This window comes from Bombus huntii, chromosome 7 (genome assembly GCF_024542735.1).
Source record: "Bombus huntii isolate Logan2020A chromosome 7, iyBomHunt1.1, whole genome shotgun sequence".
NCBI classification, from domain to species: Eukaryota; Metazoa; Arthropoda; class Insecta; order Hymenoptera; family Apidae; genus Bombus; species Bombus huntii.
In genome coordinates, this window is record NC_066244.1 from 14,795,805 (window position 1) to 14,823,598 (window position 27,794).

General features: G+C 38.1%; 7 protein-coding genes and 2 long non-coding RNA genes across 12 annotated transcripts in view; 5 read left to right on the forward strand and 4 right to left on the reverse strand.

Annotated features, from left to right (window-relative positions):
- The first annotated feature begins 1,188 nt into the window (after positions 1-1,188).
- Positions 1,189-2,278, forward strand: LOC126867927 (regulator of microtubule dynamics protein 1-like). Its single transcript, XM_050623021.1, has 2 exons — positions 1,189-1,639; positions 1,787-2,278. The coding sequence occupies exons 1-2, from the start codon at positions 1,433-1,435 to the stop codon at positions 2,132-2,134; spliced, it is 555 nt and encodes a 184-aa protein (XP_050478978.1). The 5' UTR covers positions 1,189-1,432; the 3' UTR covers positions 2,135-2,278.
- A 1,252-nt stretch (positions 2,279-3,530) lies between these two features.
- LOC126867952 (uncharacterized) lies at positions 3,531-4,138 on the reverse strand. The gene is made up of 2 exons (XR_007690485.1): positions 3,750-4,138; positions 3,531-3,637 (listed from the first exon to the last, which is right to left on the reverse strand). It is a non-coding gene; the product is annotated as an uncharacterized LOC126867952 (long non-coding RNA).
- Positions 4,139-6,735: 2,597 nt separating this feature from the next.
- On the forward strand, positions 6,736-9,498 carry LOC126867232 (regulator of microtubule dynamics protein 1-like). The gene is made up of 4 exons (XM_050621472.1): positions 6,736-6,888; positions 7,403-7,600; positions 7,660-7,908; positions 9,006-9,498. Exons 1-4 carry the CDS (start codon positions 6,736-6,738, stop codon positions 9,351-9,353), a joined length of 948 nt encoding a protein of 315 aa, XP_050477429.1. The 3' UTR covers positions 9,354-9,498.
- A 1,242-nt stretch (positions 9,499-10,740) lies between these two features.
- On the reverse strand, positions 10,741-13,255 carry LOC126867919 (retinol dehydrogenase 13-like). Of its 2 annotated transcripts, XM_050623008.1 has the most exons (6): positions 13,111-13,255; positions 13,059-13,068; positions 12,718-12,883; positions 12,530-12,638; positions 12,033-12,353; positions 10,741-11,950 (listed from the first exon to the last, which is right to left on the reverse strand). In XM_050623008.1, the coding sequence occupies exons 1-6, from the start codon at positions 13,133-13,135 to the stop codon at positions 11,835-11,837; spliced, it is 747 nt and encodes a 248-aa protein (XP_050478965.1). In that variant the 5' UTR covers positions 13,136-13,255; the 3' UTR covers positions 10,741-11,834. The 2 variants fall into 2 exon arrangements, with proteins under 2 accessions (XP_050478965.1, XP_050478964.1); XM_050623007.1 differs by having other exon boundaries at positions 13,059-13,205.
- Positions 13,256-13,816: 561 nt separating this feature from the next.
- On the forward strand, positions 13,817-15,303 carry LOC126867912 (regulator of microtubule dynamics protein 1-like). Its single transcript, XM_050622998.1, has 4 exons — positions 13,817-13,965; positions 14,188-14,385; positions 14,445-14,693; positions 14,811-15,303. Exons 1-4 carry the CDS (start codon positions 13,876-13,878, stop codon positions 15,156-15,158), a joined length of 885 nt encoding a protein of 294 aa, XP_050478955.1. The 5' UTR covers positions 13,817-13,875; the 3' UTR covers positions 15,159-15,303.
- LOC126867908 (regulator of microtubule dynamics protein 1-like) overlaps positions 13,959-27,794 on the forward strand; it is a 34,426-nt gene continuing 20,590 nt past the window's right edge. The window contains exon 1 of one of the 2 annotated variants that reach the window (XM_050622991.1): positions 13,959-14,109. The gene's annotated coding sequence lies outside the window, so the exon portion shown is untranslated. Of the gene's footprint in view, positions 14,110-19,766; positions 19,915-27,794 lie in introns of those variants that run through there. The other variant, XM_050622988.1, reaches the window with a different exon arrangement.
- Positions 16,546-19,060, reverse strand: LOC126867916 (retinol dehydrogenase 13-like). Of its 2 annotated transcripts, XM_050623004.1 has the most exons (6): positions 18,916-19,060; positions 18,864-18,873; positions 18,523-18,688; positions 18,335-18,443; positions 17,838-18,158; positions 16,546-17,755 (listed from the first exon to the last, which is right to left on the reverse strand). In XM_050623004.1, exons 1-6 carry the CDS (start codon positions 18,938-18,940, stop codon positions 17,640-17,642), a joined length of 747 nt encoding a protein of 248 aa, XP_050478961.1. In that variant the 5' UTR covers positions 18,941-19,060; the 3' UTR covers positions 16,546-17,639. The 2 variants fall into 2 exon arrangements, with proteins under 2 accessions (XP_050478961.1, XP_050478960.1); XM_050623003.1 differs by having other exon boundaries at positions 18,864-19,010.
- On the forward strand, positions 19,622-26,778 carry LOC126867233 (regulator of microtubule dynamics protein 1-like). The gene is made up of 3 exons (XM_050621473.1): positions 19,622-19,770; positions 26,249-26,446; positions 26,506-26,778. Exons 1-3 carry the CDS (start codon positions 19,681-19,683, stop codon positions 26,776-26,778), a joined length of 561 nt encoding a protein of 186 aa, XP_050477430.1. The 5' UTR covers positions 19,622-19,680.
- Positions 22,377-22,984, reverse strand: LOC126867946 (uncharacterized). The gene is made up of 2 exons (XR_007690479.1): positions 22,596-22,984; positions 22,377-22,483 (listed from the first exon to the last, which is right to left on the reverse strand). It is a non-coding gene; the product is annotated as an uncharacterized LOC126867946 (long non-coding RNA).

The window sequence follows — 27,794 nt, forward strand, 5'->3', positions numbered from 1 at the left end:
GTTAATCTCTTTTTTTGTCGATGAGACCGCAAGAGAGAATGACTTTCCGTCCCGGTGATACCCCAGAGGAAAACTATGACGAGGTGTGTCTAAGGACACGAGATCATCGGATTCGTCGGGGACATCCTACGTTCGGAAAGTAAGGGAAATTGACGTTGCTGCTAATTGGCCAATCTCCATATCGGTAGTTAGAAAAGGATGCTAGCTGCCCTTGAGGGAGGGTTGCTAGTGGGAGACGTCGTTCGTGGAAAAATAGGTCTCTCCTGTCTTCCCGTAACTGGGACAAAGACTGTGTATCTGTTGAAGGATTTTAGGTAACTAGATATTAGTGTTTATGACGGTCCTCAGGCTAGCCGATCACGTACTGTGGAGACGCGTCGACATCTGGTAAACATCCTGCCCGGAGAATAGGATCTGCGTGTGGCAAGCTACGGGACAGAAACCGTTGGAATGTTTACTGCCACGTGCCGCTACAAATCTTTCTTTTAAGGAGAGCTATAGGATTACTCAATGCCTTTGTTAAATGGAGAGTTCGTCCCGTTGACCGCGGCCACGTTCGGCGACTAATTGTCGCCTTGAGCCCAAGCTCATTGTCACAAGTCTCAAACAAATATGTGGTGGTATGGTGATAGGTGCGTAAGGAACTACACTTGGTGTTTTTAACGAACTGTGTTTAATTAGAACTAATCAACAATCAGAGTTAACAATTAACAACTAACAATTACACTTAACAGACAACAGGTAACAACTAACAAATAACGATAGACACCGAGAGATCATTCGACGCGTTGCTATGCAAATAGTACCGAGGAGTTACACATTTAATGGCGCAAGACAGACTGACTCTGCTTTTGTTTCGGATCGCGCAGATTCTTCCCTTCGTAGCCCATCGATATCCCCCACTAGCGTGCATTCATTAGATGTGCCGCCAGTGCTGGCACGTGTATGCTCTTCCGAGAATTCGGCGGAAAGAGTGTGAAGATATCGATGGTACATTGGGCACGTCGGTGTTGCGCTTTAGCGGCGTCGCGCTTTGCATCCGGAGCCGTTGAAAAGTTCCGTGGCCCGTGCCGCCACAGATCTATAAATTTTAATATATTATACAAAATTATTCAATTAGTTTTCATTATTAGAGCAGCAATCAGTACATGTTAACAACAAAATTATGTACCATATCGTCGTTCACTGCTATGGGTATTTGGGGTCTTACAAAAAAGAGAGGTGACAACGAAGCAATCATAACTACAAAAGAAGTTCTAATAGCAAAAGCCGATGCATTATACGAGCAAGAACAATACCAGGAAATACATGACCTTCTAATAAATTATAAAGTAATGACATTATGTATATCACTTATAAATGTAGATAATAAAATTGAATATTTTTATAGGATAGCGGTGATATTGAAATTATATGGCGTTTGTGTAGAGCAATGTATAAATTGTCTAAAATTGTGAGTGAAGTGGATGGAAAGAAATTAATTTTCGAAGCTTATGATTTAATACTTGAAGCACTTGAGATAAAAGAGGATAATTGGGCTGCACACAAATGGGCATCGATTCTTCTTAATTCTAAGACTCTTTATGAAGGAGTAAAAGCACAAATAAAAGAGTCATATAATATTAAGAAACATATGCTGGTATATTTCATGATAATATATTAATATATATATATATATATATATATATATATATATATATATATATATATATATATATATACTTATAAATATTTCATTCCCTGACACAATGTCAAGCAATTGTATCGAATATGTTTAATGTCGCAGAGAGCAATGGAACTAAATCCAAAAGAACCAACACTTATGTACATGCTTGGTACTTGGTGCTATCAAGTTGCTGATTTAACATGGTATCAAAGAAAAATTGCATCTGTAATATTTGGAGAACCGCCATCTTCATCATTCGAGGAAGCTCTAAAATATTTTGAAACTGCAGAGGAAATTGATCCCAATTTCTATAGTCAAAATTTATTAATGTTGGGAAAAACCTACTTAAAATTAAATCAAAAAGAGCTAGCTACGAAATATTTAAAAATGGCCCTTGATTATCCTGCAAAGAACGAAGATGATCGAGATGCTAAACAGGAAGCGCAGAAGTTGTTAAAGAAATTTTAACAAACTGGACAGAAGTTATAATCTATTATATGATAAATTGGAATTGAAGGGATAGAAGGGATAAAGAAAAATTTAGAATCTATCTTTTAAGTAGAAGTATAAAATTTATTTACTATAATGTACAATACAACTTATGTGTGATGAGCCTGTTATACACAACATCTATTTACAGTTCCCAAGTAAAGTAAGTAGTAGTTCCCATATAAAGTAGTCCCCAAGTCTAATTAGTTTAGCGATCAGGAGAGTATTCTTCTTCTTCTTCTTCTTCTTCTTCTTGTTCATCTTCATTCGTATTCCTGCGACGCCCCAGAATTGCTTCTACTTGCAACCTGGTGAGCAACTGGAGATATGGACGTGCTGCTGGGCTGCCTGATCTTCGTCCCGTCCTTCCCGTCCTTCCCGTCAGATGGTATAAAAGGTAGCGATGCAGGCCAAATTCCGAGATGAATTCACCACATGGGCAAATAAAGCTCACCATAACGTAATTCGGTGGTAAACTGTCTGGAGATTGTGTTCTGATGTGCAAGCTATTGTAACCAAGCGGGCACTCTCCCATCGTTTTGTTATAAGGCACGATCTGGAAAAATAAAATTAAGATAGGTAAATAAACAAATAAAATAAATAATTTCAAACAAATTGTTTGAAAAATCAGTGGAAGAAACGATTTGAAGGAAATAAAATACTTACTGCTCCAAGTGTGGTGAAGATGTATAAGGACGCTTTCAATCGCGAAGCGCTTCCAAACACGAAGAACTTTCGAACTCGAAGTACTTCCAAATGCGAAGAAGAATCTGGAAAAATAAAATTAAGATAGATAAATAAAAAATAAATAAATAATAAATAAGGAAATAAAATAAATAATTTCAAACAAATTGTTTGAAAAATCAGTGGAAGAAACGATTTGAAGGAAATAAAATACTTACTGCTCCAAGTGTGGTGAAGATGTATAAGGACGCTTTCAATCGCGAAGCGCTTCCAAACGTGAAGAACTTTCGAACTCGAAGTACTTCCAAATGCGAAGAAGAATCTGGAAAAATAAAATTAAGATAGATAAATAAAAAATAAATAAATAATAAATAAGGAAATAAAATAAATAATTTCAAACAAATTGTTTGAAAAATCAGTGGAAGAAACGATTTGAAGGAAATAAAATACTTACTGCTCCAAGTGTGGTGAAGATGTATAAGGACGCTTTCAATCGCGAAGCGCTTCCAAACACGAAGAACTTTCGAACGTCGAGAATTTTCAAACGTCAAGAACTTCGAAGCGTCAAGAACTTTCAAACGTTCTGTTCGATAGTCGAATTGGGAATGTGATCTCCGAGCTAGTTGTCGAGCTTATATAGACGCCATTTCGCTTCATGTTTGCCACCATTGCCTGGGTTAAGACTCTTAAGGGGGCCCCCTTATTAACAGGCTGGTAAAGCCTAAGCAGTTGTTGATTTGTTTGGTGTATGAAACACGGTTTAAAGGACAGACGTATTGTGCAGCAGGTATGCGAAACCTTCTTAATTATGGAAAGTCCGAGAATGTTTCTAAGAATATACAATGACAACAGAGTTGGAGGAAAGTGCGATTCTTATTTATTTTTGCCCCTTTAATGAGGGTCATAACACCGGTCCGCACCTTTGTTAGACGGAGCGCCCGTCCCGTTGATCGTGGCTACGTTGGGCGGCAGGCTGTCGCCCCGAGCCAAAGTTCACCGTCGCTAATCCCGAACAGTTACCATCGGCTTGGATAACTGCGATTGTTTCATTACGGCTATAGTAGACTCTAGATTACAATGTTAGGAGGTTAGGAGGGGCCCCGGCGTCCTTTCGTCTCCGACATATTGAAACATTGAACGATACATCTACCATCGCCTTATTATTTCTTATGCATTAATTACACAATCGTCGTATTAAGTATATAGTAAGTACAGCAGAGAAATATTTGATCGATATAGTTGTCGGTCGCTTGAGCTATTCCGATGATTATATTGTAAATATCGTTGGCTTTGAATATATTTTATTTTCCTATCGCTTCGATGCGTGACAGAGCGTCGGCAACATTATTGTCTAACCCCTTGATATATCTTATGTCGGTAGTGAATTGTCCGATGTAATCTAGTTGCCGGAATTGTCGCGGCGAACACTTATCAGGATCTTGGTTGAACGCATATGTAAGGGGTTTATGATCGGTGTAAATTATAAAATTTCTCCCTTCAATGGCGTGTCGAAATCGCTTTACCGCAGTGTACATAGCGAGTAATTCGCGGTCGTACGCGCTGTACTTTCGCTGCGCGGAGTTCAACGGTTTGGTAAGGAAACCTAACGGCTGCCAAGAGTCGTTGACGCGTTGCTGGAGGACCGTTCCTATTGCATAGTCGGATGCGTCTACCGCGAGGCTAACAGGTGCGCCAGGTATCGGATGCGCTAACATCGTGGCGTTAGCGAGGGCGCGTTTCGACTCGCGGAAGCTGGCTTCGGATTGCTCTGTCCATTTGATGGGCGCGTTGCCCTTTTTTCCTCCTTTTAATAGGTCGTTTAGGGGTTGAAAAATTTTTGCGGCCCCCGGTATGAAACGTCGGTAGAAATTAATCATACCGAGGTACCTGCGTAGTGATTTAACGGTCCCGGGGAGCGGTACTTCTACAATAGCGTCAACGCGTTCGGCTAGCGGCTTTATCCCGTCGGCGTTTACGGTGTGTCCCAAGAATGTGATTTCGTTCACACCGAATTCGCACTTTACTGGGTTGATGACTACGCCATACTCGTTTAAGCGTTCAAACAAAATCCGAAGGTGTTCGCGATGTTGTTCTTCGGTTTCGGATGCGATTAAGAAATCGTCTATGTAAGCGAACACGAAGTCCAGACCACGGGTAATTTCGTCAACGAATCTTTGACACGTTTGCGCGGCGTTTCGAAGCCCAAACATCATGTTGGTTGCTTCGAAAAGTCCGAAAGGTGTCGTGATCGCGGTTTTCTTAACGTCTTCTGGCGCGATCGGGATTTGGTGGTAAGCGCGGACAAGGTCGATTTTTGAGTAGACACGCTTACCGTACAGATGTTGCGCGAAATCTTCGATATGTGGTGGGGAGTACCTGTCGGGTATGGTGCGAGCGTTCAACGCACGATAGTCGCCGCATGGTCGTAGACTTCCGTCCTTCTTTGGGACGACATGCAGGGGTGATGCCCATGGACTCTTCGATGGCCGCATTACTCCTTGCTCGATCATTGTTGCGAAATCCGCCTTGACTTGCTTGAGACGATCCGGTGCGAGACGTCGAGGTTTACTGTAGACGGGTGGCCCGGGTGTGGTTTCAATATGGTGTACCACACTGTGTCGGATTTTCTCTCGTCCGAAGGCCGGTGGACGAGTTAGATCCGGAAACTCCGCCAAAAGTCGATGGTAGACCGATTCGCCGATTACGGTTTTGATGGATATTTCTTCCGTCGTGGCAGCATATCCCCTTGTTGATAATTGGGTTGTCGTGTCGAGGAGTTGTTTGTTTCGCGGGTCCACGAGCAACCCATAATGGCTTAAAAAATCTACGCCTATGATAGGCGTTTGAACGTCAGCAATTACGAAGTTCCACTTGAAGGCTCGTCTTAGGGACAGGTTAAGGCCAATCGCAGTGGTACCATACGTTGCGATGCGCGTCCCCCAGTTGGCCGCGAATAGTTCGTACGCGTTTTTCTTGACGTGCCTATGGATTTTACTGCGGGGGTATACGCTGATGTCGGCGCCGGTGTCTACAAGGAAAGAGATCTTCGTTCCCTTGTCCGTAACGAAGATGCGGCGGGAACTCAGGCCGTCGTCGTCTGCCGCGTCTACGGACGGCTGGTCTCGTTTCCCGACTTCCACGTGCATGGGAAACGACAGCTCCTCGCGCGTTCTCCGAACTTTGCATGATAGAAACACAGACCGTCTTGCCGTGGCCGATCTCGCGAGCGCGAACGTCGGTGGTATCGCGAACGCGAGCGTGATCGTGATCGTGATCGTGGTCGACGATGATTAATCATGCTCAACGCGTTCATCTGTGCCTGCAACTGTGATATTTGCTCGCTCAACACGTTGATTGCGGCGGCCATTGGTTCGTATACTCCAGCGTTTTGCGCTGGTGGGTCCATTACTGCCGTTACCCGGGCGGTGCGCTGAAAATCCTCCGTGAATTCTTCAGCGATCAGGTCCGCCTGCCGCAATAACCTTTCTGGGTCCGAATCGTCGACTGCCGCGAGGACACGCCTGATGCGGGCGGGTAATCGGTTCCTCCACAGCGTGAGGGTAAAATCATCGGGCGTGGAGGGGCTGGAGAGTTTTTTTAAGTGTTGGTAAAACTGGGATGGCTTTCTATCTCCCATCTCCTCGCTTTCCACCAACTTCTTTATCCGGGTCGCGTCCGTATCGGATAATTTGCGAATGAGCGCATGTTTTAATTTCTCGTAGCGTCCGATGTCTGGAGGGTTCGTCATTAGGTCTTCGACGTCCTGGAGCTGTTGATCGTTTAGGCATTTTGCCAGCGTCACGTACTTAATGGTGTCTTCCGTAATTCGCGCTGCCTCGAATTGTCTCTCCAGAAGGGCAAACCATGCCGCCGTGTTCGTGGGCAGCAGTGGAGACATGCTGATCACCTGGCTGGCTATGGTTCCCTGTGTATTACTTTCCATCGTCGCGGTGCACTCAAAATCGGTGGTTAAAAACGATAGCACTATCACGGTCACCTCTTTCACTAAATGTCACGTTAAATCACGTCGGGGTTACCAGTTTGAGGTGGTATGGTGATAGGTGCGTAAGGAACTACTCTTGGTGTTTTTAACGAACAATAGTTTAATTAGAACTAATCAACAATCAGAGTTAACAATTAACAACTAACAATTACACTTAACAGACAACAGGTAACAACTAACAAATAACGATAGACACCGAGAGATCATTCGACGCGTTGCTATGCAAATAGTACCGAGGAGTTACACATTTAATGGCGCAAGACAGACTGACTCTGCTTTTGTTTCGGATCGCGCAGATTCTTCCCTTCGTAGCCCATCGATATCCCCCACTAGCGTGCATTCATTAGATGTGCCGCCAGTGCTGGCACGTGTATGCTCTTCCGAGAATTCGGCGGAAAGAGTGTGAAGATATCGATGGTACATTGGGCACGTCGGTGTTGCGCTTTGGCGGCGTCGCGCTTTGCATCCGGAGCCGTTGAAAAGTTCCGTGGCCCGTGCCGCCACAGATCTATAAATTTTAATATATTATACAAAATTATTCAATTAGTTTTCATTATTAGAGCAGCAATCAGTACATGTTAACAACAAAATTATGTACCATATCGTCGTTCACTGCTATGGGTATTTGGGGTCTTACAAAAAAGAGAGGTGACAACGAAGCAATCATAACTACAAAAGAAGTTCTAATAGCAAAAGCCGATGCATTATACGAGCAAGAACAATACCAGGAAATACATGACCTTCTAATAAATTATAAAGTAATGACATTATGTATATCACTTATAAATGTAGATAATAAAATTGAATATTTTTATAGGATAGCGGTGATATTGAAATTATATGGCGTTTGTGTAGAGCAATGTATAAATTGTCTAAAATTGTGAGTGAAGTGGATGGAAAGAAATTAATTTTCGAAGCTTATGATTTAATACTTGAAGCACTTGAGATAAAAGAGGATAATTGGGCTGCACACAAATGGGCATCGATTCTTCTTAATTCTAAGACTCTTTATGAAGGAGTAAAAGCACAAATAAAAGAGTCATATAATATTAAGAAATATATGCAGGTATATTTCATGATAATATATTAATATATATATGTCGGAGATGAAAGAACACCGGAGCCTTTGGAATTTTGGATAATCCCGCAACATTGTAACCTAGAGTCTACTATAGCTGTAATTGAACAATTGTAGTTATTCAACCCGATTGTAATTATTCGAGAATTGTGATAATGAGCTTGGGCTCGAGGCGACAGTCAGTCGCCGAACGTAGCCGCGGTCACGGGATGAACGCTTTGCCTGACAAAGGTATGGAGTAATTCTATAGCTCTCCTTAAAAGAAATATTTGTGGCGACACGCGACAGTAAACATTCCAACGGTTTCTGTCCCGTGGCTCGCCACGTGCAGACCCTATTCTTCGAGTAAGATGATTGCCAGATGTCGATGCGTCTCCGCAGTACATGTTCGGCTAGCCCGAGGGCCCGTTATAAATCTTAAGGTTTAGTTAACTAAAGTCCTTCAAACAGACAAACGGTCTTTGTCCCAACTATGGGAAGATAGGGGAGACATATTTTTCAACGAGCGGCGTCTCCCACTAACAACTTTCCCTCGAGGGCGGCTAGCATCCTTTTCTAACCACCGATATGGAGATTGACCAATTAGCAGCAACGTCAATTTCCCTTACTTTCTGAACGAAGGCTTTTCTCGACGAATCCGATGATCTCGTATCCTTAGACACACCCCGTTATAGTTTTCCTGTGTGGCATCATCGGGACGGGAAAGGCATTCTCGCTCGCGATCTCATCGATCAAAGAGTAACGCTTTCGCGATCAGTGATTATTCTCAGACTTAGACTTTGTGAGTACGTTCTGTTGTCATCCCGTTGGCCGCGGATTCGTTATTTAGCCCGAGAGCATCGTCACTAGTGTCGCGAGTGCCGAACCGCCGTGATCAATTGTTAAGACTGTAATAATTCTATCATTGTAATAAACTACGCCTGTGTGTACCGTATCAATGGCTAATCCTCGAGAAGATTCATTTGACGCCCACAACCCCATTTCCAGTGATGATCCGACAAATATATATATATATATATACTTATAAATATTTCATTCCTTGACACAATGTCAAGCAATTGTATCGAATATGTTTAATGTCGCAGAGAGCAATGGAACCAAATCCAAAAGAACCAACACTTATGTACATGCTTGGTACTTGGTGCTATCAAGTTTCTGATTTAACATGGTATCAAAGAAAAATTGCATCTGTAATATTTGGAGAACCGCCATCTTCATCATTCGAGGAAGCTCTAAAATATTTTGAAACTGCAGAGGAAATTGATCCCAATTTCTATAGTCAAAATTTATTAATGTTGGGAAAAACCTACTTAAAATTAAATCAAAAAGAGCTAGCTACGAAATATTTAAAAATGGCCCTTGATTATCCTGCAAAGAACGAAGATGATCGAGATGCTAAACAGGAAGCGCAGAAGTTGTTAAAGAAATTTTAACAAACTGGACAGAAGTTATAATTTATTATATGATAAATTGGAATTGAAGGGATAGAAGGGATAAAGAAAAATTTAGAATCTATCTTTTAAGTAGAAGTATAAAATTTATTTACTATAATGTACAATACAACTTATGTGTGATGAACCTGTTATACACAACATCTATTTACAGTTCCCAAGTAAAGTAAGTAGTAGTTCCCATATAAAGTAGTCCCCAAGTCTAATTAGTTTAGCGATCAGGAGAGTATTCTTCTTCTTCTTCTTCTTCTTTTTCTTGTTCATCTTCATTCGTATTCCTGAGAAGCCTCTGAATTGCTTCTGCTTGCAAGCTGCTGAGCAACTGGAGATATGGACGTGTTCGAGGGTTGCCTGGTCTTCGCCCCGTCCTTCCCGTCAGATGGTATAAAAGGTAGCGATGCAGGCCAAATTCCGAGATGAATTGACCACATGGGCAAATAAAGCTCACCATAACGTAATTCCGAGGTAAATTGTCTCGAGATTGTCTTCTGATGTGCAAGCTATTGTAACCAAGCGGGCACTCTCCCATCGTTTTGTTATAAGGCACGATCTGGAAAAATAAAATTAAGATAGGTAAATAAACAAATAAAATAAATAATTTCAAACAAATTGTTTGAAAAATCAGTGGAAGAAACGATTTGAAGGAAATAAAATACTTACTGCTCCAAGTGTGGTGAAGATGTATAAGGACGCTTTCAATCGCGAAGCGCTTCCAAACGTGAAGAACTTTCGAACTCGAAGTACTTCCAAATGCGAAGAAGAATCTGGAAAAATAAAATTAAGATAGATAAATAAAAAATAAATAAATAATAAATAAGGAAATAAAATAAATAATTTCAAACAAATTGTTTGAAAAATCAGTGGAAGAAACGATTTGAAGGAAATAAAATACTTACTGCTCCAAGTGTGGTGAAGATGTATAAGGACGCTTTCAATCGCGAAGCGCTTCCAAACGTGAAGAACTTTCGAACTCGAAGTACTTCCAAATGCGAAGAAGAATCTGGAAAAATAAAATTAAGATAGATAAATAAAAAATAAATAAATAATAAATAAGGAAATAAAATAAATAATTTCAAACAAATTGTTTGAAAAATCAGTGGAAGAAACGATTTGAAGGAAATAAAATACTTACTGCTCCAAGTGTGGTGAAGATGTATAAGGACGCTTTCAATCGCGAAGCGCTTCCAAACACGAAGAACTTTCGAACGTCGAGAATTTTCAAACGTCAAGAACTTCGAAGCGTCAAGAACTTTCAAACGTTCTGTTCGATAGTCGAATTGGGAATGTGATCTCCGAGCTAGTTGTCGAGCTTATATAGACGCCATTTCGCTTCATGTTTGCCACCATTGCCTGGGTTAAGACTCTTAAGGGGGCCCCCTTATTAACAGGCTGGTAAAGCCTAAGCAGTTGTTGATTTGTTTGGTGTATGAAACACGGTTTAAAGGACAGACGTATTGTGCAGCAGGTATGCGAAACCTTCTTAATTACGGAAAGTCCGAGAATGTTTCTGAGAATATACAATGACAACAGAGTTGGAGGAAAGTGCGATTCTAATTTATTATTAGTCGTCGAGTAGGAAGCGAATACATTGCTTTTTTTTTTAAATTTACGCTCTTTAATAAATAATAATTTATGTGTTACCTCTATATGGGTTACATGGTTATCACCACTGGGCTATTAGAGCAATAATCGTCTCGGGTGGTAGTTTATGTTCTGTGTTTACATTCATAGAAGTTCGATAATATTATAATTATGAGTTATTCGAAGTACATATACCGCTTAAATATATTCGAAAGAATGATATACTTTATACAGAATTATATATTGAAACATTGAACGATACATCTACCATCGCTTTATTATTTCTTACGCATTAATTACACAGTCGTCGTATTAAGTATATAGTAAGTACAGCAGAGAAATATTTGATCGATATAGTTGTCGGTCGCTTGAGCTATTCCGATGATTATATTGTAAATATCGTTGGCTTTGAATATATTTTATCATCAAGGGACAGCTTCTTATTGTTGGTATTTGGCGGAGGGTAACGATGTTGAGTGGTAAACTCCTTCTAGGTAGATTCAGGGAGAGGACAAGAGGTAGCTATATAATTCAAAAGCATTAATTGTTTTCCTTCTGCTTGAAAGAATGATTTATTGTCATTAGCCGATTTTGTGAAAATTTGTTGAAAAATTTGCGGCTAATTTTCCCTTCAAAGTGTTCCAAAAAAGTGAAAAATTGAAATTTCGAAAAACCCTCCCAGCGTTACCTGGGGAAAACTGTTACCTAACGAATGAACTTTGAGTTTTTGATTTCAGATGATGCAGCACCAAGTTATGAGCAATTCTACTTTTTTCCGAGACACGTCCGAATAATTATTGCCATTGCCGTATTTTTTAATATTTCTCCGTGAAAATTTTATACAATATTCTTCGAATGTCATACTTTAATGTACTATTGGTTTTAATAAAGAGTATCTACAGCCAATCTACCTAAAAAGTTTTGATAAATTCCCATATATCGCGTTATTTCTGTTCGTACTATACCAGGATGGACGGCATTCACTGTAACACCAGTTCCTATATGACATAAAAAATAATGCTTTATCGATTGTATTATTTATTCAAAAATAAATTTTATTTTCTGTTAAAATGACAAAACCTTTCAATTTATTTGCCAATTCCTTTGTAAATAGAATATTAGCTAATTTGCTCTGTGCATATGCTTCGCCAGGCTCATAGGTTTTCTCATTATTCAAATCGTCGAATTTAATTTTGCCACGCTTGTGTGCACTACTTGAAACATTTACAATCCTTGATGGTGCAGAATCTTTTAAAGTGTCTAACAATAAATTTGTTAGTAAAAAGTGTCCTATATGATTCACACCAAATTGCAATTCAATTCCTTCTTGGGTATACATCTTAGGACATCTCATTACTCCTGCATTATTTATAAGAATGTGAAGCTTTCTTTTCTTGTGTTCTACAATGGAAACAGATAATACAAATTATGCTATAGACCTATTGATTTAGAAATAATAAGTTCAGGAAGAATTTCTTCCCAATTTAGTATTCAAAAATAGATGAACACTTTATACATATAACAAAGCTATGTTATTTCATTTCATTTCATACTCTAACATAGGATATGGTATATACCTTTCTTAAATTGCTCTGCAAAATCCCTAATACTTTTTTGAGATGCTAGATCACATGGTCTACAATAAACATATTTATTCCTACTTTCTACTACTATGTCACGGCGTGTCTAAAAAAATGATCATTAATTTTATATCTCACATTTTAATATTACTCTTAATATGATATAAATCATTTTTTTAAAATACATTTTCACATTTTTCCATATCTCTACAAGCCATTATAACTTTAGCCTCTCGTTTAGCTAAATCACGAGCTATTTCTTTACCAATTCCAGTATTTGCTCCTGTTACAATAATTACTTTGTCAGTTAATTTTTTATCATTCTCATATAATTCTCCACTAAGATAATCTCTGCAAAACAAAGAAATGAATAATAAGTAAAGTAAAATATAATTTCACGTTTAAATAGGATCACTTACATATTGATTTATATTTTACGAATAAACAAAGAATGAGCAATCATGTTATTCTATAATAAAAACGTAGTATAAAAGAATAATCTTTTTGCAAACTATAGAGACATTACCTAAGTATGTAACCTCCGCCAATGATGGTTATACCGGCTGAATATATATAAAAAGGTTTTGAAACAGCCGCAAACATTTTTCTAAATAAATAAAACTGCACCAATAATTAACGGCAATTTTTTAGAAATAATCAATAGCATTAATTATCAATAATTTAGTAAAACATTGTACGATTTGTTTTTTCCTTCAAGTAATATACAATGTACACACGCACGTGTATCTCAATGTAAATGGCATAACTGAATTTGTAACAATTCAATCATGAAACAAATATACAATAGATTTTGATAATATTGATTAAAATGCAATAGTCCATTTCTATATATTATAATTTTTCTTAGTTTATTGTCATTGTTAATTTATATTATTTTAATCATAATTAATCATAATTCATCATAATTAATTCGGATTCTGTTTCGAATACATGTCAAGTCATGGATATTGGATGATCCAAAATAAAGAGCGAAATTTAATACTCAGAAACGTGTAATGTATTTATCGCAAATACAAAATTCTATACATTATATTTTATATAATTGATCGTATTTGATCGTATCAGACAGTAACAGAAAATAGATGAAGACACACACGCACGCGCGCACACGACATCTTTACGATAAATCGAATTGAAAATATCGAGTTTTCAGTATCGAATCTGTCAATGCTGTTAATGTTTGTGTACTTTATTCGATTCTCATCTGACGTGGAATTTTCTAATTTTGCTGTCAGAATTACATCTGTCATAATTAATCAAATCTGAACACGTTGTATATTGTACAAATTTTTTATTTTTTTCTGTAAATACTATAATTTAATATGTCGTTACGGAGAGCGTTATTCGTTATCAGAGATATAAAAGTATTACAAAGAACGCTTATTCATAGAAGATTTCAATCCTCACGAAAGGTTTGGAATTATATCTAAGCACGATTTTATTTTTTATTACTTTTCTATTATTGCATAAGATTTTTAAACTTCGTTGCAACCAGAGAAATTTTCTAATTTTAGTCGATATTAGCTTTAACTTGATAACCTGACCGCTTGCAAATTGTAAGTGTAATGTTAATATTAATGATCTATAAATTTTAATATATTATACAAAATTATTCAATTAGCTTTCATTATTAGAGCAGCAATCAGTACATGTTAACAACAAAATTATGTACCATATCGTCATTCACTGCTATGGGTATTTGGGGTCTTACAAAAAAGAGAGGTGACAACGAAGCAATCATAACTACAAAAGAAGTTCTAATAGCAAAAGCCGATGCATTATACGAGCAAGAACAATACCAGGAAATACATGACCTTCTAATAAATTATAAAGTAATGACATTATGTATATCACTTATAAATGTAGATAATAAAATTGAATATTTTTATAGGATAGCGGTGATATTGAAATTATATGGCGTTTGTGTAGAGCAATGTATAAATTGTCTAAAATTGTGAGTGAAGTGGATGGAAAGAAATTAATTTTCGAAGCTTATGATTTAATACTTGAAGCACTTGAGATAAAAGAGGATAATTGGGCTGCACACAAATGGGCATCGATTCTTCTTAATTCTAAGACTCTTTATGAAGGAGTAAAAGCACAAATAAAAGAGTCATATAATATTAAGAAACATATGCTGGTATATTTCATGATAATATATTAATATATATATATATATATATATATATATACTTATAAATATTTCATTCCCTGACACAATGTCAAGCAATTGTATCGAATATGTTTAATGTCGCAGAGAGCAATGGAACTAAATTCAAAAGAACCAACACTTATGTACATGCTTGGTACTTGGTGCTATCAAGTTTCTGATTTAACATGGTATCAAAGAAAAATTGCATCTGTAATATTTGGAGAACCGCCATCTTCATCATTCGAGGAAGCTCTAAAATATTTTGAAACTGCAGAGGAAATTGATCCCAATTTCTATAGTCAAAATTTATTAATGTTGGGAAAAACCTACTTAAAATTAAATCAAAAAGAGCTAGCTACGAAATATTTAAAAATGGCCCTTGATTATCCTGCAAAGAACGAAGATGATCGAGATGCTAAACAGGAAGCGCAGAAGTTGTTAAAGAAATTTTAACAAACTGGACAGAAGTTATAATTTATTATATGATAAATTGGAATTGAAGGGATAGAAGGGATAAAGAAAAATTTAGAATCTATCTTTTAAGTAGAAGTATAAAATTTATTTACTATAATGTACAATACAACTTATGTGTGATGAACCTGTTATACACAACATCTATTTACAGTTCCCAAGTAAAGTAAGTAGTAGTTCCCATATAAAGTAGTCCCCAAGTCTAATTAGTTTAGCGATCAGGAGAGTATTCTTCTTCTTCTTCTTCTTCTTTTTCTTGTTCATCTTCATTCGTATTCCTGAGAAGCCTCTGAATTGCTTCTGCTTGCAAGCTGCTGAGCAACTGGAGATATGGACGTGTTCGAGGGTTGCCTGGTCTTCGCCCCGTCCTTCCCGTCAGATGGTATAAAAGGTAGCGATGCAGGCCAAATTCCGAGATGAATTGACCACATGGGCAAATAAAGCTCACCATAACGTAATTCCGAGGTAAATTGTCTCGAGATTGTCTTCTGATGTGCAAGCTATTGTAACCAAGCGGGCACTCTCCCATCGTTTTGTTATAAGGCACGATCTGGAAAAATAAAATTAAGATAGGTAAATAAACAAATAAAATAAATAATTTCAAACAAATTGTTTGAAAAATCAGTGGAAGAAACGATTTGAAGGAAATAAAATACTTACTGCTCCAAGTGTGGTGAAGATGTATAAGGACGCTTTCAATCGCGAAGCGCTTCCAAACGTGAAGAACTTTCGAACTCGAAGTACTTCCAAATGCGAAGAAGAATCTGGAAAAATAAAATTAAGATAGATAAATAAAAAATAAATAAATAATAAATAAGGAAATAAAATAAATAATTTCAAACAAATTGTTTGAAAAATCAGTGGAAGAAACGATTTGAAGGAAATAAAATACTTACTGCTCCAAGTGTGGTGAAGATGTATAAGGACGCTTTCAATCGCGAAGCGCTTCCAAACGTGAAGAACTTTCGAACTCGAAGTACTTCCAAATGCGAAGAAGAATCTGGAAAAATAAAATTAAGATAGATAAATAAAAAATAAATAAATAATAAATAAGGAAATAAAATAAATAATTTCAAACAAATTGTTTGAAAAATCAGTGGAAGAAACGATTTGAAGGAAATAAAATACTTACTGCTCCAAGTGTGGTGAAGATGTATAAGGACGCTTTCAATCGCGAAGCGCTTCCAAACACGAAGAACTTTCGAACGTCGAGAATTTTCAAACGTCAAGAACTTCGAAGCGTCAAGAACTTTCAAACGTTCTGTTCGATAGTCGAATTGGGAATGTGATCTCCGAGCTAGTTGTCGAGCTTATATAGACGCCATTTCGCTTCATGTTTGCCACCATTGCCTGGGTTAAGACTCTTAAGGGGGCCCCCTTATTAACAGGCTGGTAAAGCCTAAGCAGTTGTTGATTTGTTTGGTGTATGAAACACGGTTTAAAGGACAGACGTATTGTGCAGCAGGTATGCGAAACCTTCTTAATTACGGAAAGTCCGAGAATGTTTCTGAGAATATACAATGACAACAGAGTTGGAGGAAAGTGCGATTCTAATTTATTATTAGTCGTCGAGTAGGAAGCGAATACATTGCTTTTTTTTTTAAATTTACGCTCTTTAATAAATAATAATTTATGTGTTACCTCTATATGGGTTACATGGTTATCACCACTGGGCTATTAGAGCAATAATCGTCTCGGGTGGTAGTTTATGTTCTGTGTTTACATTCATAGAAGTTCGATAATATTATAATTATGAGTTATTCGAAGTACATATACCGCTTAAATATATTCGAAAGAATGATATACTTTATACAGAATTATATATTGAAACATTGAACGATACATCTACCATCGCTTTATTATTTCTTACGCATTAATTACACAGTCGTCGTATTAAGTATATAGTAAGTACAGCAGAGAAATATTTGATCGATATAGTTGTCGGTCGCTTGAGCTATTCCGATGATTATATTGTAAATATCGTTGGCTTTGAATATATTTTATCATCAAGGGACAGCTTCTTATTGTTGGTATTTGGCGGAGGGTAACGATGTTGAGTGGTAAACTCCTTCTAGGTAGATTCAGGGAGAGGACAAGAGGTAGCTATATAATTCAAAAGCATTAATTGTTTTCCTTCTGCTTGAAAGAATGATTTATTGTCATTAGCCGATTTTGTGAAAATTTGTTGAAAAATTTGCGGCTAATTTTCCCTTCAAAGTGTTCCAAAAAAGTGAAAAATTGAAATTTCGAAAAACCCTCCCAGCGTTACCTGGGGAAAACTGTTACCTAACGAATGAACTTTGAGTTTTTGATTTCAGATGATGCAGCACCAAGTTATGAGCAATTCTACTTTTTTCCGAGACACGTCCGAATAATTATTGCCATTGCCGTATTTTTTAATATTTCTCCGTGAAAATTTTATACAATATTCTTCGAATGTCATACTTTAATGTACTATTGGTTTTAATAAAGAGTATCTACAGCCAATCTACCTAAAAAGTTTTGATAAATTCCCATATATCGCGTTATTTCTGTTCGTACTATACCAGGATGGACGGCATTCACTGTAACACCAGTTCCTATATGACATAAAAAATAATGCTTTATCGATTGTATTATTTATTCAAAAATAAATTTTATTTTCTGTTAAAATGACAAAACCTTTCAATTTATTTGCCAATTCCTTTGTAAATAGAATATTAGCTAATTTGCTCTGTGCATATGCTTCGCCAGGCTCATAGGTTTTCTCATTATTCAAATCGTCGAATTTAATTTTGCCACGCTTGTGTGCACTACTTGAAACATTTACAATCCTTGATGGTGCAGAATCTTTTAAAGTGTCTAACAATAAATTTGTTAGTAAAAAGTGTCCTATATGATTCACACCAAATTGCAATTCAATTCCTTCTTGGGTATACATCTTAGGACATCTCATTACTCCTGCATTATTTATAAGAATGTGAAGCTTTCTTTTCTTGTGTTCTACAATGGAAACAGATAATACAAATTATGCTATAGACCTATTGATTTAGAAATAATAAGTTCAGGAAGAATTTCTTCCCAATTTAGTATTCAAAAATAGATGAACACTTTATACATATAACAAAGCTATGTTATTTCATTTCATTTCATACTCTAACATAGGATATGGTATATACCTTTCTTAAATTGCTCTGCAAAATCCCTAATACTTTTTTGAGATGCTAGATCACATGGTCTACAATAAACATATTTATTCCTACTTTCTACTACTATGTCACGGCGTGTCTAAAAAAATGATCATTAATTTTATATCTCACATTTTAATATTACTCTTAATATGATATAAATCATTTTTTTAAAATACATTTTCACATTTTTCCATATCTCTACAAGCCATTATAACTTTAGCCTCTCGTTTAGCTAAATCACGAGCTATTTCTTTACCAATTCCAGTATTTGCTCCTGTTACAATAATTACTTTGTCAGTTAATTTTTTATCATTCTCATATAATTCTCCACTAAGATAATCTCTGCAAAACAAAGAAATGAATAATAAGTAAAGTAAAATATAATTTCACGTTTAAATAGGATCACTTACATATTGATTTATATTTTACGAATAAACAAAGAATGAGCAATCATGTTATTCTATAATAAAAACGTAGTATAAAAGAATAATCTTTTTGCAAACTATAGAGACATTACCTAAGTATGTAACCTCCGCCAATGATGGTTATACCGGCTGAATATATATAAAAAGGTTTTGAAACAGCCGCAAACATTTTTCTAAATAAATAAAACTGCACCAATAATTAACGGCAATTTTTTAGAAATAATCAATAGCATTAATTATCAATAATTTAGTAAAACATTGTACGATTTGTTTTTTCCTTCAAGTAATATACAATGTACACACGCACGTGTATCTCAATGTAAATGGCATAACTGAATTTGTAACAATTCAATCATGAAACAAATATACAATAGATTTTGATAATATTGATTAAAATGCAATAGTCCATTTCTATATATTATAATTTTTCTTAGTTTATTGTCATTGTTAATTTATATTATTTTAATCATAATTAATCATAATTCATCATAATTAATTCGGATTCTGTTTCGAATACATGTCAAGTCATGGATATTGGATGATCCAAAATAAAGAGCGAAATTTAATACTCAGAAACGTGTAATGTATTTATCGCAAATACAAAATTCTATACATTATATTTTATATAATTGATCGTATTTGATCGTATCAGACAGTAACAGAAAATAGATGAAGACACACACGCACGCGCGCACACAACATCTTTACGATAAATCGAATTGAAAATATCGAGTTTTCAGTATCGAATCTGTCAATGCTGTTAATGTTTGTGTACTTTATTCGATTCTCATCTGACGTGGAATTTTCTAATTTTGCTGTCAGAATTACATCTGTCATAATTAATCAAATCTGAACACGTTGTATATTGTACAAATTTTTTATTTTTTTCTGTAAATACTATAATTTAATATGTCGTTACGGAGAGCGTTATTCGTTATCAGAGATATAAAAGTATTACAAAGAACGCTTATTCATAGAAGATTTCAATCCTCACGAAAGGTTTGGAATTATATCTAAGCACGATTTTATTTTTTATTACTTTTCTATTATTGCATAAGATTTTTAAACTTCGTTGCAACCAGAGAAATTTTCTAATTTTAGTCGATATTAGCTTTAACTTGATAACCTGACCGCTTGCAAATTGTAAGTGTAATGTTAATATTAATGATCTATAAATTTTAATATATTATACAAAATTATTCAATTAGCTTTCATTATTAGAGCAGCAATCAGTACATGTTAACAACAAAATTATGTACCATATCGTCATTCACTGCTATGGGTATTTGGGGTCTTACAAAAAAGAGAGGTGACAACGAAGCAATCATAACTACAAAAGAAGTTCTAATAGCAAAAGCCGATGCATTATACGAGCAAGAACAATACCAGGAAATACATGACCTTCTAATAAATTATAAAGTAATGACATTATGTATATCACTTATAAATGTAGATAATAAAATTGAATATTTTTATAGGATAGCGGTGATATTGAAATTATATGGCGTTTGTGTAGAGCAATGTATAAATTGTCTAAAATTGTGAGTGAAGTGGATGGAAAGAAATTAATTTTCGAAGCTTATGATTTAATACTTGAAGCACTTGAGATAAAAGAGGATAATTGGGCTGCACACAAATGGGCATCGATTCTTCTTAATTCTAAGACTCTTTATGAAGGAGTAAAAGCACAAATAAAAGAGTCATATAATATTAAGAAACATATGCTGGTATATTTCATGATAATATATTAATATATATATATATATATATATATATATATATATATACTTATAAATATTTCATTCCCTGACACAATGTCAAGCAATTGTATCGAATATGTTTAATGTCGCAGAGAGCAATGGAACTAAATTCAAAAGAACCAACACTTATGTACATGCTTGGTACTTGGTGCTATCAAGTTGCTGATTTAACATGGTATCAAAGAAAAATTGCATCTGTAATATTTGGAGAACCGCCATCTTCATCATTCGAGGAAGCTCTAAAATATTTTGAAACTGCAGAGGAAATTGATCCCAATTTCTATAGTCAAAATTTATTAATGTTGGGAAAAACCTACTTAAAATTAAATCAAAAAGAGCTAGCTACGAAATATTTAAAAATGGCCCTTGATTATCCTGCAAAGAACGAAGATGATCGAGATGCTAAACAGGAAGCGCAGAAGTTGTTAAAGAAATTTTAACAAACTGGACAGAAGTTATAATCTATTATATGATAAATTGGAATTGAAGGGATAGAAGGGATAAAGAAAAATTTAGAATCTATCTTTTAAGTAGAAGTATAAAATTTATTTACTATAATGTACAATACAACTTATGTGTGATGAGCCTGTTATACACAACATCTATTTACAGTTCCCAAGTAAAGTAAGTAGTAGTTCCCATATAAAGTAGTCCCCAAGTCTAATTAGTTTAGCGATCAGGAGAGTATTCTTCTTCTTCTTCTTCTTCTTCTTCTTCTTCTTCTTGTTCATCTTCATTCGTATTCCTGCGACGCCCCAGAATTGCTTCTACTTGCAACCTGGTGAGCAACTGGAGATATGGACGTGCTGCTGGGCTGCCTGATCTTCGTCCCGTCCTTCCCGTCCTTCCCGTCAGATGGTATAAAAGGTAGCGATGCAGGCCAAATTCCGAGATGAATTCACCACATGGGCAAATAAAGCTCACCATAACGTAATTCGGTGGTAAACTGTCTGGAGATTGTGTTCTGATGTGCAAGCTATTGTAACCAAGCGGGCACTCTCCCATCGTTTTGTTATAAGGCACGATCTGGAAAAATAAAATTAAGATAGGTAAATAAACAAATAAAATAAATAATTTCAAACAAATTGTTTGAAAAATCAGTGGAAGAAACGATTTGAAGGAAATAAAATACTTACTGCTCCAAGTGTGGTGAAGATGTATAAGGACGCTTTCAATCGCGAAGCGCTTCCAAACACGAAGAACTTTCGAACTCGAAGTACTTCCAAATGCGAAGAAGAATCTGGAAAAATAAAATTAAGATAGATAAATAAAAAATAAATAAATAATAAATAAGGAAATAAAATAAATAATTTCAAACAAATTGTTTGAAAAATCAGTGGAAGAAACGATTTGAAGGAAATAAAATACTTACTGCTCCAAGTGTGGTGAAGATGTATAAGGACGCTTTCAATCGCGAAGCGCTTCCAAACGTGAAGAACTTTCGAACTCGAAGTACTTCCAAATGCGAAGAAGAATCTGGAAAAATAAAATTAAGATAGATAAATAAAAAATAAATAAATAATAAATAAGGAAATAAAATAAATAATTTCAAACAAATTGTTTGAAAAATCAGTGGAAGAAACGATTTGAAGGAAATAAAATACTTACTGCTCCAAGTGTGGTGAAGATGTATAAGGACGCTTTCAATCGCGAAGCGCTTCCAAACACGAAGAACTTTCGAACGTCGAGAATTTTCAAACGTCAAGAACTTCGAAGCGTCAAGAACTTTCAAACGTTCTGTTCGATAGTCGAATTGGGAATGTGATCTCCGAGCTAGTTGTCGAGCTTATATAGACGCCATTTCGCTTCATGTTTGCCACCATTGCCTGGGTTAAGACTCTTAAGGGGGCCCCCTTATTAACAGGCTGGTAAAGCCTAAGCAGTTGTTGATTTGTTTGGTGTATGAAACACGGTTTAAAGGACAGACGTATTGTGCAGCAGGTATGCGAAACCTTCTTAATTATGGAAAGTCCGAGAATGTTTCTAAGAATATACAATGACAACAGAGTTGGAGGAAAGTGCGATTCTTATTTATTTTTGCCCCTTTAATGAGGGTCATAACACCGGTCCGCACCTTTGTTAGACGGAGCGCCCGTCCCGTTGATCGTGGCTACGTTGGGCGGCAGGCTGTCGCCCCGAGCCAAAGTTCACCGTCGCTAATCCCGAACAGTTACCATCGGCTTGGATAACTGCGATTGTTTCATTACGGCTATAGTAGACTCTAGATTACAATGTTAGGAGGTTAGGAGGGGCCCCGGCGTCCTTTCGTCTCCGACATATTGAAACATTGAACGATACATCTACCATCGCCTTATTATTTCTTATGCATTAATTACACAATCGTCGTATTAAGTATATAGTAAGTACAGCAGAGAAATATTTGATCGATATAGTTGTCGGTCGCTTGAGCTATTCCGATGATTATATTGTAAATATCGTTGGCTTTGAATATATTTTATTTTCCTATCGCTTCGATGCGTGACAGAGCGTCGGCAACATTATTGTCTAACCCCTTGATATATCTTATGTCGGTAGTGAATTGTCCGATGTAATCTAGTTGCCGGAATTGTCGCGGCGAACACTTATCAGGATCTTGGTTGAACGCATATGTAAGGGGTTTATGATCGGTGTAAATTATAAAATTTCTCCCTTCAATGGCGTGTCGAAATCGCTTTACCGCAGTGTACATAGCGAGTAATTCGCGGTCGTACGCGCTGTACTTTCGCTGCGCGGAGTTCAACGGTTTGGTAAGGAAACCTAACGGCTGCCAAGAGTCGTTGACGCGTTGCTGGAGGACCGTTCCTATTGCATAGTCGGATGCGTCTACCGCGAGGCTAACAGGTGCGCCAGGTATCGGATGCGCTAACATCGTGGCGTTAGCGAGGGCGCGTTTCGACTCGCGGAAGCTGGCTTCGGATTGCTCTGTCCATTTGATGGGCGCGTTGCCCTTTTTTCCTCCTTTTAATAGGTCGTTTAGGGGTTGAAAAATTTTTGCGGCCCCCGGTATGAAACGTCGGTAGAAATTAATCATACCGAGGTACCTGCGTAGTGATTTAACGGTCCCGGGGAGCGGTACTTCTACAATAGCGTCAACGCGTTCGGCTAGCGGCTTTATCCCGTCGGCGTTTACGGTGTGTCCCAAGAATGTGATTTCGTTCACACCGAATTCGCACTTTACTGGGTTGATGACTACGCCATACTCGTTTAAGCGTTCAAACAAAATCCGAAGGTGTTCGCGATGTTGTTCTTCGGTTTCGGATGCGATTAAGAAATCGTCTATGTAAGCGAACACGAAGTCCAGACCACGGGTAATTTCGTCAACGAATCTTTGACACGTTTGCGCGGCGTTTCGAAGCCCAAACATCATGTTGGTTGCTTCGAAAAGTCCGAAAGGTGTCGTGATCGCGGTTTTCTTAACGTCTTCTGGCGCGATCGGGATTTGGTGGTAAGCGCGGACAAGGTCGATTTTTGAGTAGACACGCTTACCGTACAGATGTTGCGCGAAATCTTCGATATGTGGTGGGGAGTACCTGTCGGGTATGGTGCGAGCGTTCAACGCACGATAGTCGCCGCATGGTCGTAGACTTCCGTCCTTCTTTGGGACGACATGCAGGGGTGATGCCCATGGACTCTTCGATGGCCGCATTACTCCTTGCTCGATCATTGTTGCGAAATCCGCCTTGACTTGCTTGAGACGATCCGGTGCGAGACGTCGAGGTTTACTGTAGACGGGTGGCCCGGGTGTGGTTTCAATATGGTGTACCACACTGTGTCGGATTTTCTCTCGTCCGAAGGCCGGTGGACGAGTTAGATCCGGAAACTCCGCCAAAAGTCGATGGTAGACCGATTCGCCGATTACGGTTTTGATGGATATTTCTTCCGTCGTGGCAGCATATCCCCTTGTTGATAATTGGGTTGTCGTGTCGAGGAGTTGTTTGTTTCGCGGGTCCACGAGCAACCCATAATGGCTTAAAAAATCTACGCCTATGATAGGCGTTTGAACGTCAGCAATTACGAAGTTCCACTTGAAGGCTCGTCTTAGGGACAGGTTAAGGCCAATCGCAGTGGTACCATACGTTGCGATGCGCGTCCCCCAGTTGGCCGCGAATAGTTCGTACGCGTTTTTCTTGACGTGCCTATGGATTTTACTGCGGGGGTATACGCTGATGTCGGCGCCGGTGTCTACAAGGAAAGAGATCTTCGTTCCCTTGTCCGTAACGAAGATGCGGCGGGAACTCAGGCCGTCGTCGTCTGCCGCGTCTACGGACGGCTGGTCTCGTTTCCCGACTTCCACGTGCATGGGAAACGACAGCTCCTCGCGCGTTCTCCGAACTTTGCATGATAGAAACACAGACCGTCTTGCCGTGGCCGATCTCGCGAGCGCGAACGTCGGTGGTATCGCGAACGCGAGCGTGATCGTGATCGTGATCGTGGTCGACGATGATTAATCATGCTCAACGCGTTCATCTGTGCCTGCAACTGTGATATTTGCTCGCTCAACACGTTGATTGCGGCGGCCATTGGTTCGTATACTCCAGCGTTTTGCGCTGGTGGGTCCATTACTGCCGTTACCCGGGCGGTGCGCTGAAAATCCTCCGTGAATTCTTCAGCGATCAGGTCCGCCTGCCGCAATAACCTTTCTGGGTCCGAATCGTCGACTGCCGCGAGGACACGCCTGATGCGGGCGGGTAATCGGTTCCTCCACAGCGTGAGGGTAAAATCATCGGGCGTGGAGGGGCTGGAGAGTTTTTTTAAGTGTTGGTAAAACTGGGATGGCTTTCTATCTCCCATCTCCTCGCTTTCCACCAACTTCTTTATCCGGGTCGCGTCCGTATCGGATAATTTGCGAATGAGCGCATGTTTTAATTTCTCGTAGCGTCCGATGTCTGGAGGGTTCGTCATTAGGTCTTCGACGTCCTGGAGCTGTTGATCGTTTAGGCATTTTGCCAGCGTCACGTACTTAATGGTGTCTTCCGTAATTCGCGCTGCCTCGAATTGTCTCTCCAGAAGGGCAAACCATGCCGCCGTGTTCGTGGGCAGCAGTGGAGACATGCTGATCACCTGGCTGGCTATGGTTCCCTGTGTATTACTTTCCATCGTCGCGGTGCACTCAAAATCGGTGGTTAAAAACGATAGCACTATCACGGTCACCTCTTTCACTAAATGTCACGTTAAATCACGTCGGGGTTACCAGTTTGAGGTGGTATGGTGATAGGTGCGTAAGGAACTACTCTTGGTGTTTTTAACGAACAATAGTTTAATTAGAACTAATCAACAATCAGAGTTAACAATTAACAACTAACAATTACACTTAACAGACAACAGGTAACAACTAACAAATAACGATAGACACCGAGAGATCATTCGACGCGTTGCTATGCAAATAGTACCGAGGAGTTACACATTTAATGGCGCAAGACAGACTGACTCTGCTTTTGTTTCGGATCGCGCAGATTCTTCCCTTCGTAGCCCATCGATATCCCCCACTAGCGTGCATTCATTAGATGTGCCGCCAGTGCTGGCACGTGTATGCTCTTCCGAGAATTCGGCGGAAAGAGTGTGAAGATATCGATGGTACATTGGGCACGTCGGTGTTGCGCTTTGGCGGCGTCGCGCTTTGCATCCGGAGCCGTTGAAAAGTTCCGTGGCCCGTGCCGCCACAGATCTATAAATTTTAATATATTATACAAAATTATTCAATTAGTTTTCATTATTAGAGCAGCAATCAGTACATGTTAACAACAAAATTATGTACCATATCGTCGTTCACTGCTATGGGTATTTGGGGTCTTACAAAAAAGAGAGGTGACAACGAAGCAATCATAACTACAAAAGAAGTTCTAATAGCAAAAGCCGATGCATTATACGAGCAAGAACAATACCAGGAAATACATGACCTTCTAATAAATTATAAAGTAATGACATTATGTATATCACTTATAAATGTAGATAATAAAATTGAATATTTTTATAGGATAGCGGTGATATTGAAATTATATGGCGTTTGTGTAGAGCAATGTATAAATTGTCTAAAATTGTGAGTGAAGTGGATGGAAAGAAATTAATTTTCGAAGCTTATGATTTAATACTTGAAGCACTTGAGATAAAAGAGGATAATTGGGCTGCACACAAATGGGCATCGATTCTTCTTAATTCTAAGACTCTTTATGAAGGAGTAAAAGCACAAATAAAAGAGTCATATAATATTAAGAAATATATGCAGGTATATTTCATGATAATATATTAATATATATATGTCGGAGATGAAAGAACACCGGAGCCTTTGGAATTTTGGATAATCCCGCAACATTGTAACCTAGAGTCTACTATAGCTGTAATTGAACAATTGTAGTTATTCAACCCGATTGTAATTATTCGAGAATTGTGATAATGAGCTTGGGCTCGAGGCGACAGTCAGTCGCCGAACGTAGCCGCGGTCACGGGATGAACGCTTTGCCTGACAAAGGTATGGAGTAATTCTATAGCTCTCCTTAAAAGAAATATTTGTGGCGACACGCGACAGTAAACATTCCAACGGTTTCTGTCCCGTGGCTCGCCACGTGCAGACCCTATTCTTCGAGTAAGATGATTGCCAGATGTCGATGCGTCTCCGCAGTACATGTTCGGCTAGCCCGAGGGCCCGTTATAAATCTTAAGGTTTAGTTAACTAAAGTCCTTCAAACAGACAAACGGTCTTTGTCCCAACTATGGGAAGATAGGGGAGACATATTTTTCAACGAGCGGCGTCTCCCACTAACAACTTTCCCTCGAGGGCGGCTAGCATCCTTTTCTAACCACCGATATGGAGATTGACCAATTAGCAGCAACGTCAATTTCCCTTACTTTCTGAACGAAGGCTTTTCTCGACGAATCCGATGATCTCGTATCCTTAGACACACCCCGTTATAGTTTTCCTGTGTGGCATCATCGGGACGGGAAAGGCATTCTCGCTCGCGATCTCATCGATCAAAGAGTAACGCTTTCGCGATCAGTGATTATTCTCAGACTTAGACTTTGTGAGTACGTTCTGTTGTCATCCCGTTGGCCGCGGATTCGTTATTTAGCCCGAGAGCATCGTCACTAGTGTCGCGAGTGCCGAACCGCCGTGATCAATTGTTAAGACTGTAATAATTCTATCATTGTAATAAACTACGCCTGTGTGTACCGTATCAATGGCTAATCCTCGAGAAGATTCATTTGACGCCCACAACCCCATTTCCAGTGATGATCCGACAAATATATATATATATATATACTTATAAA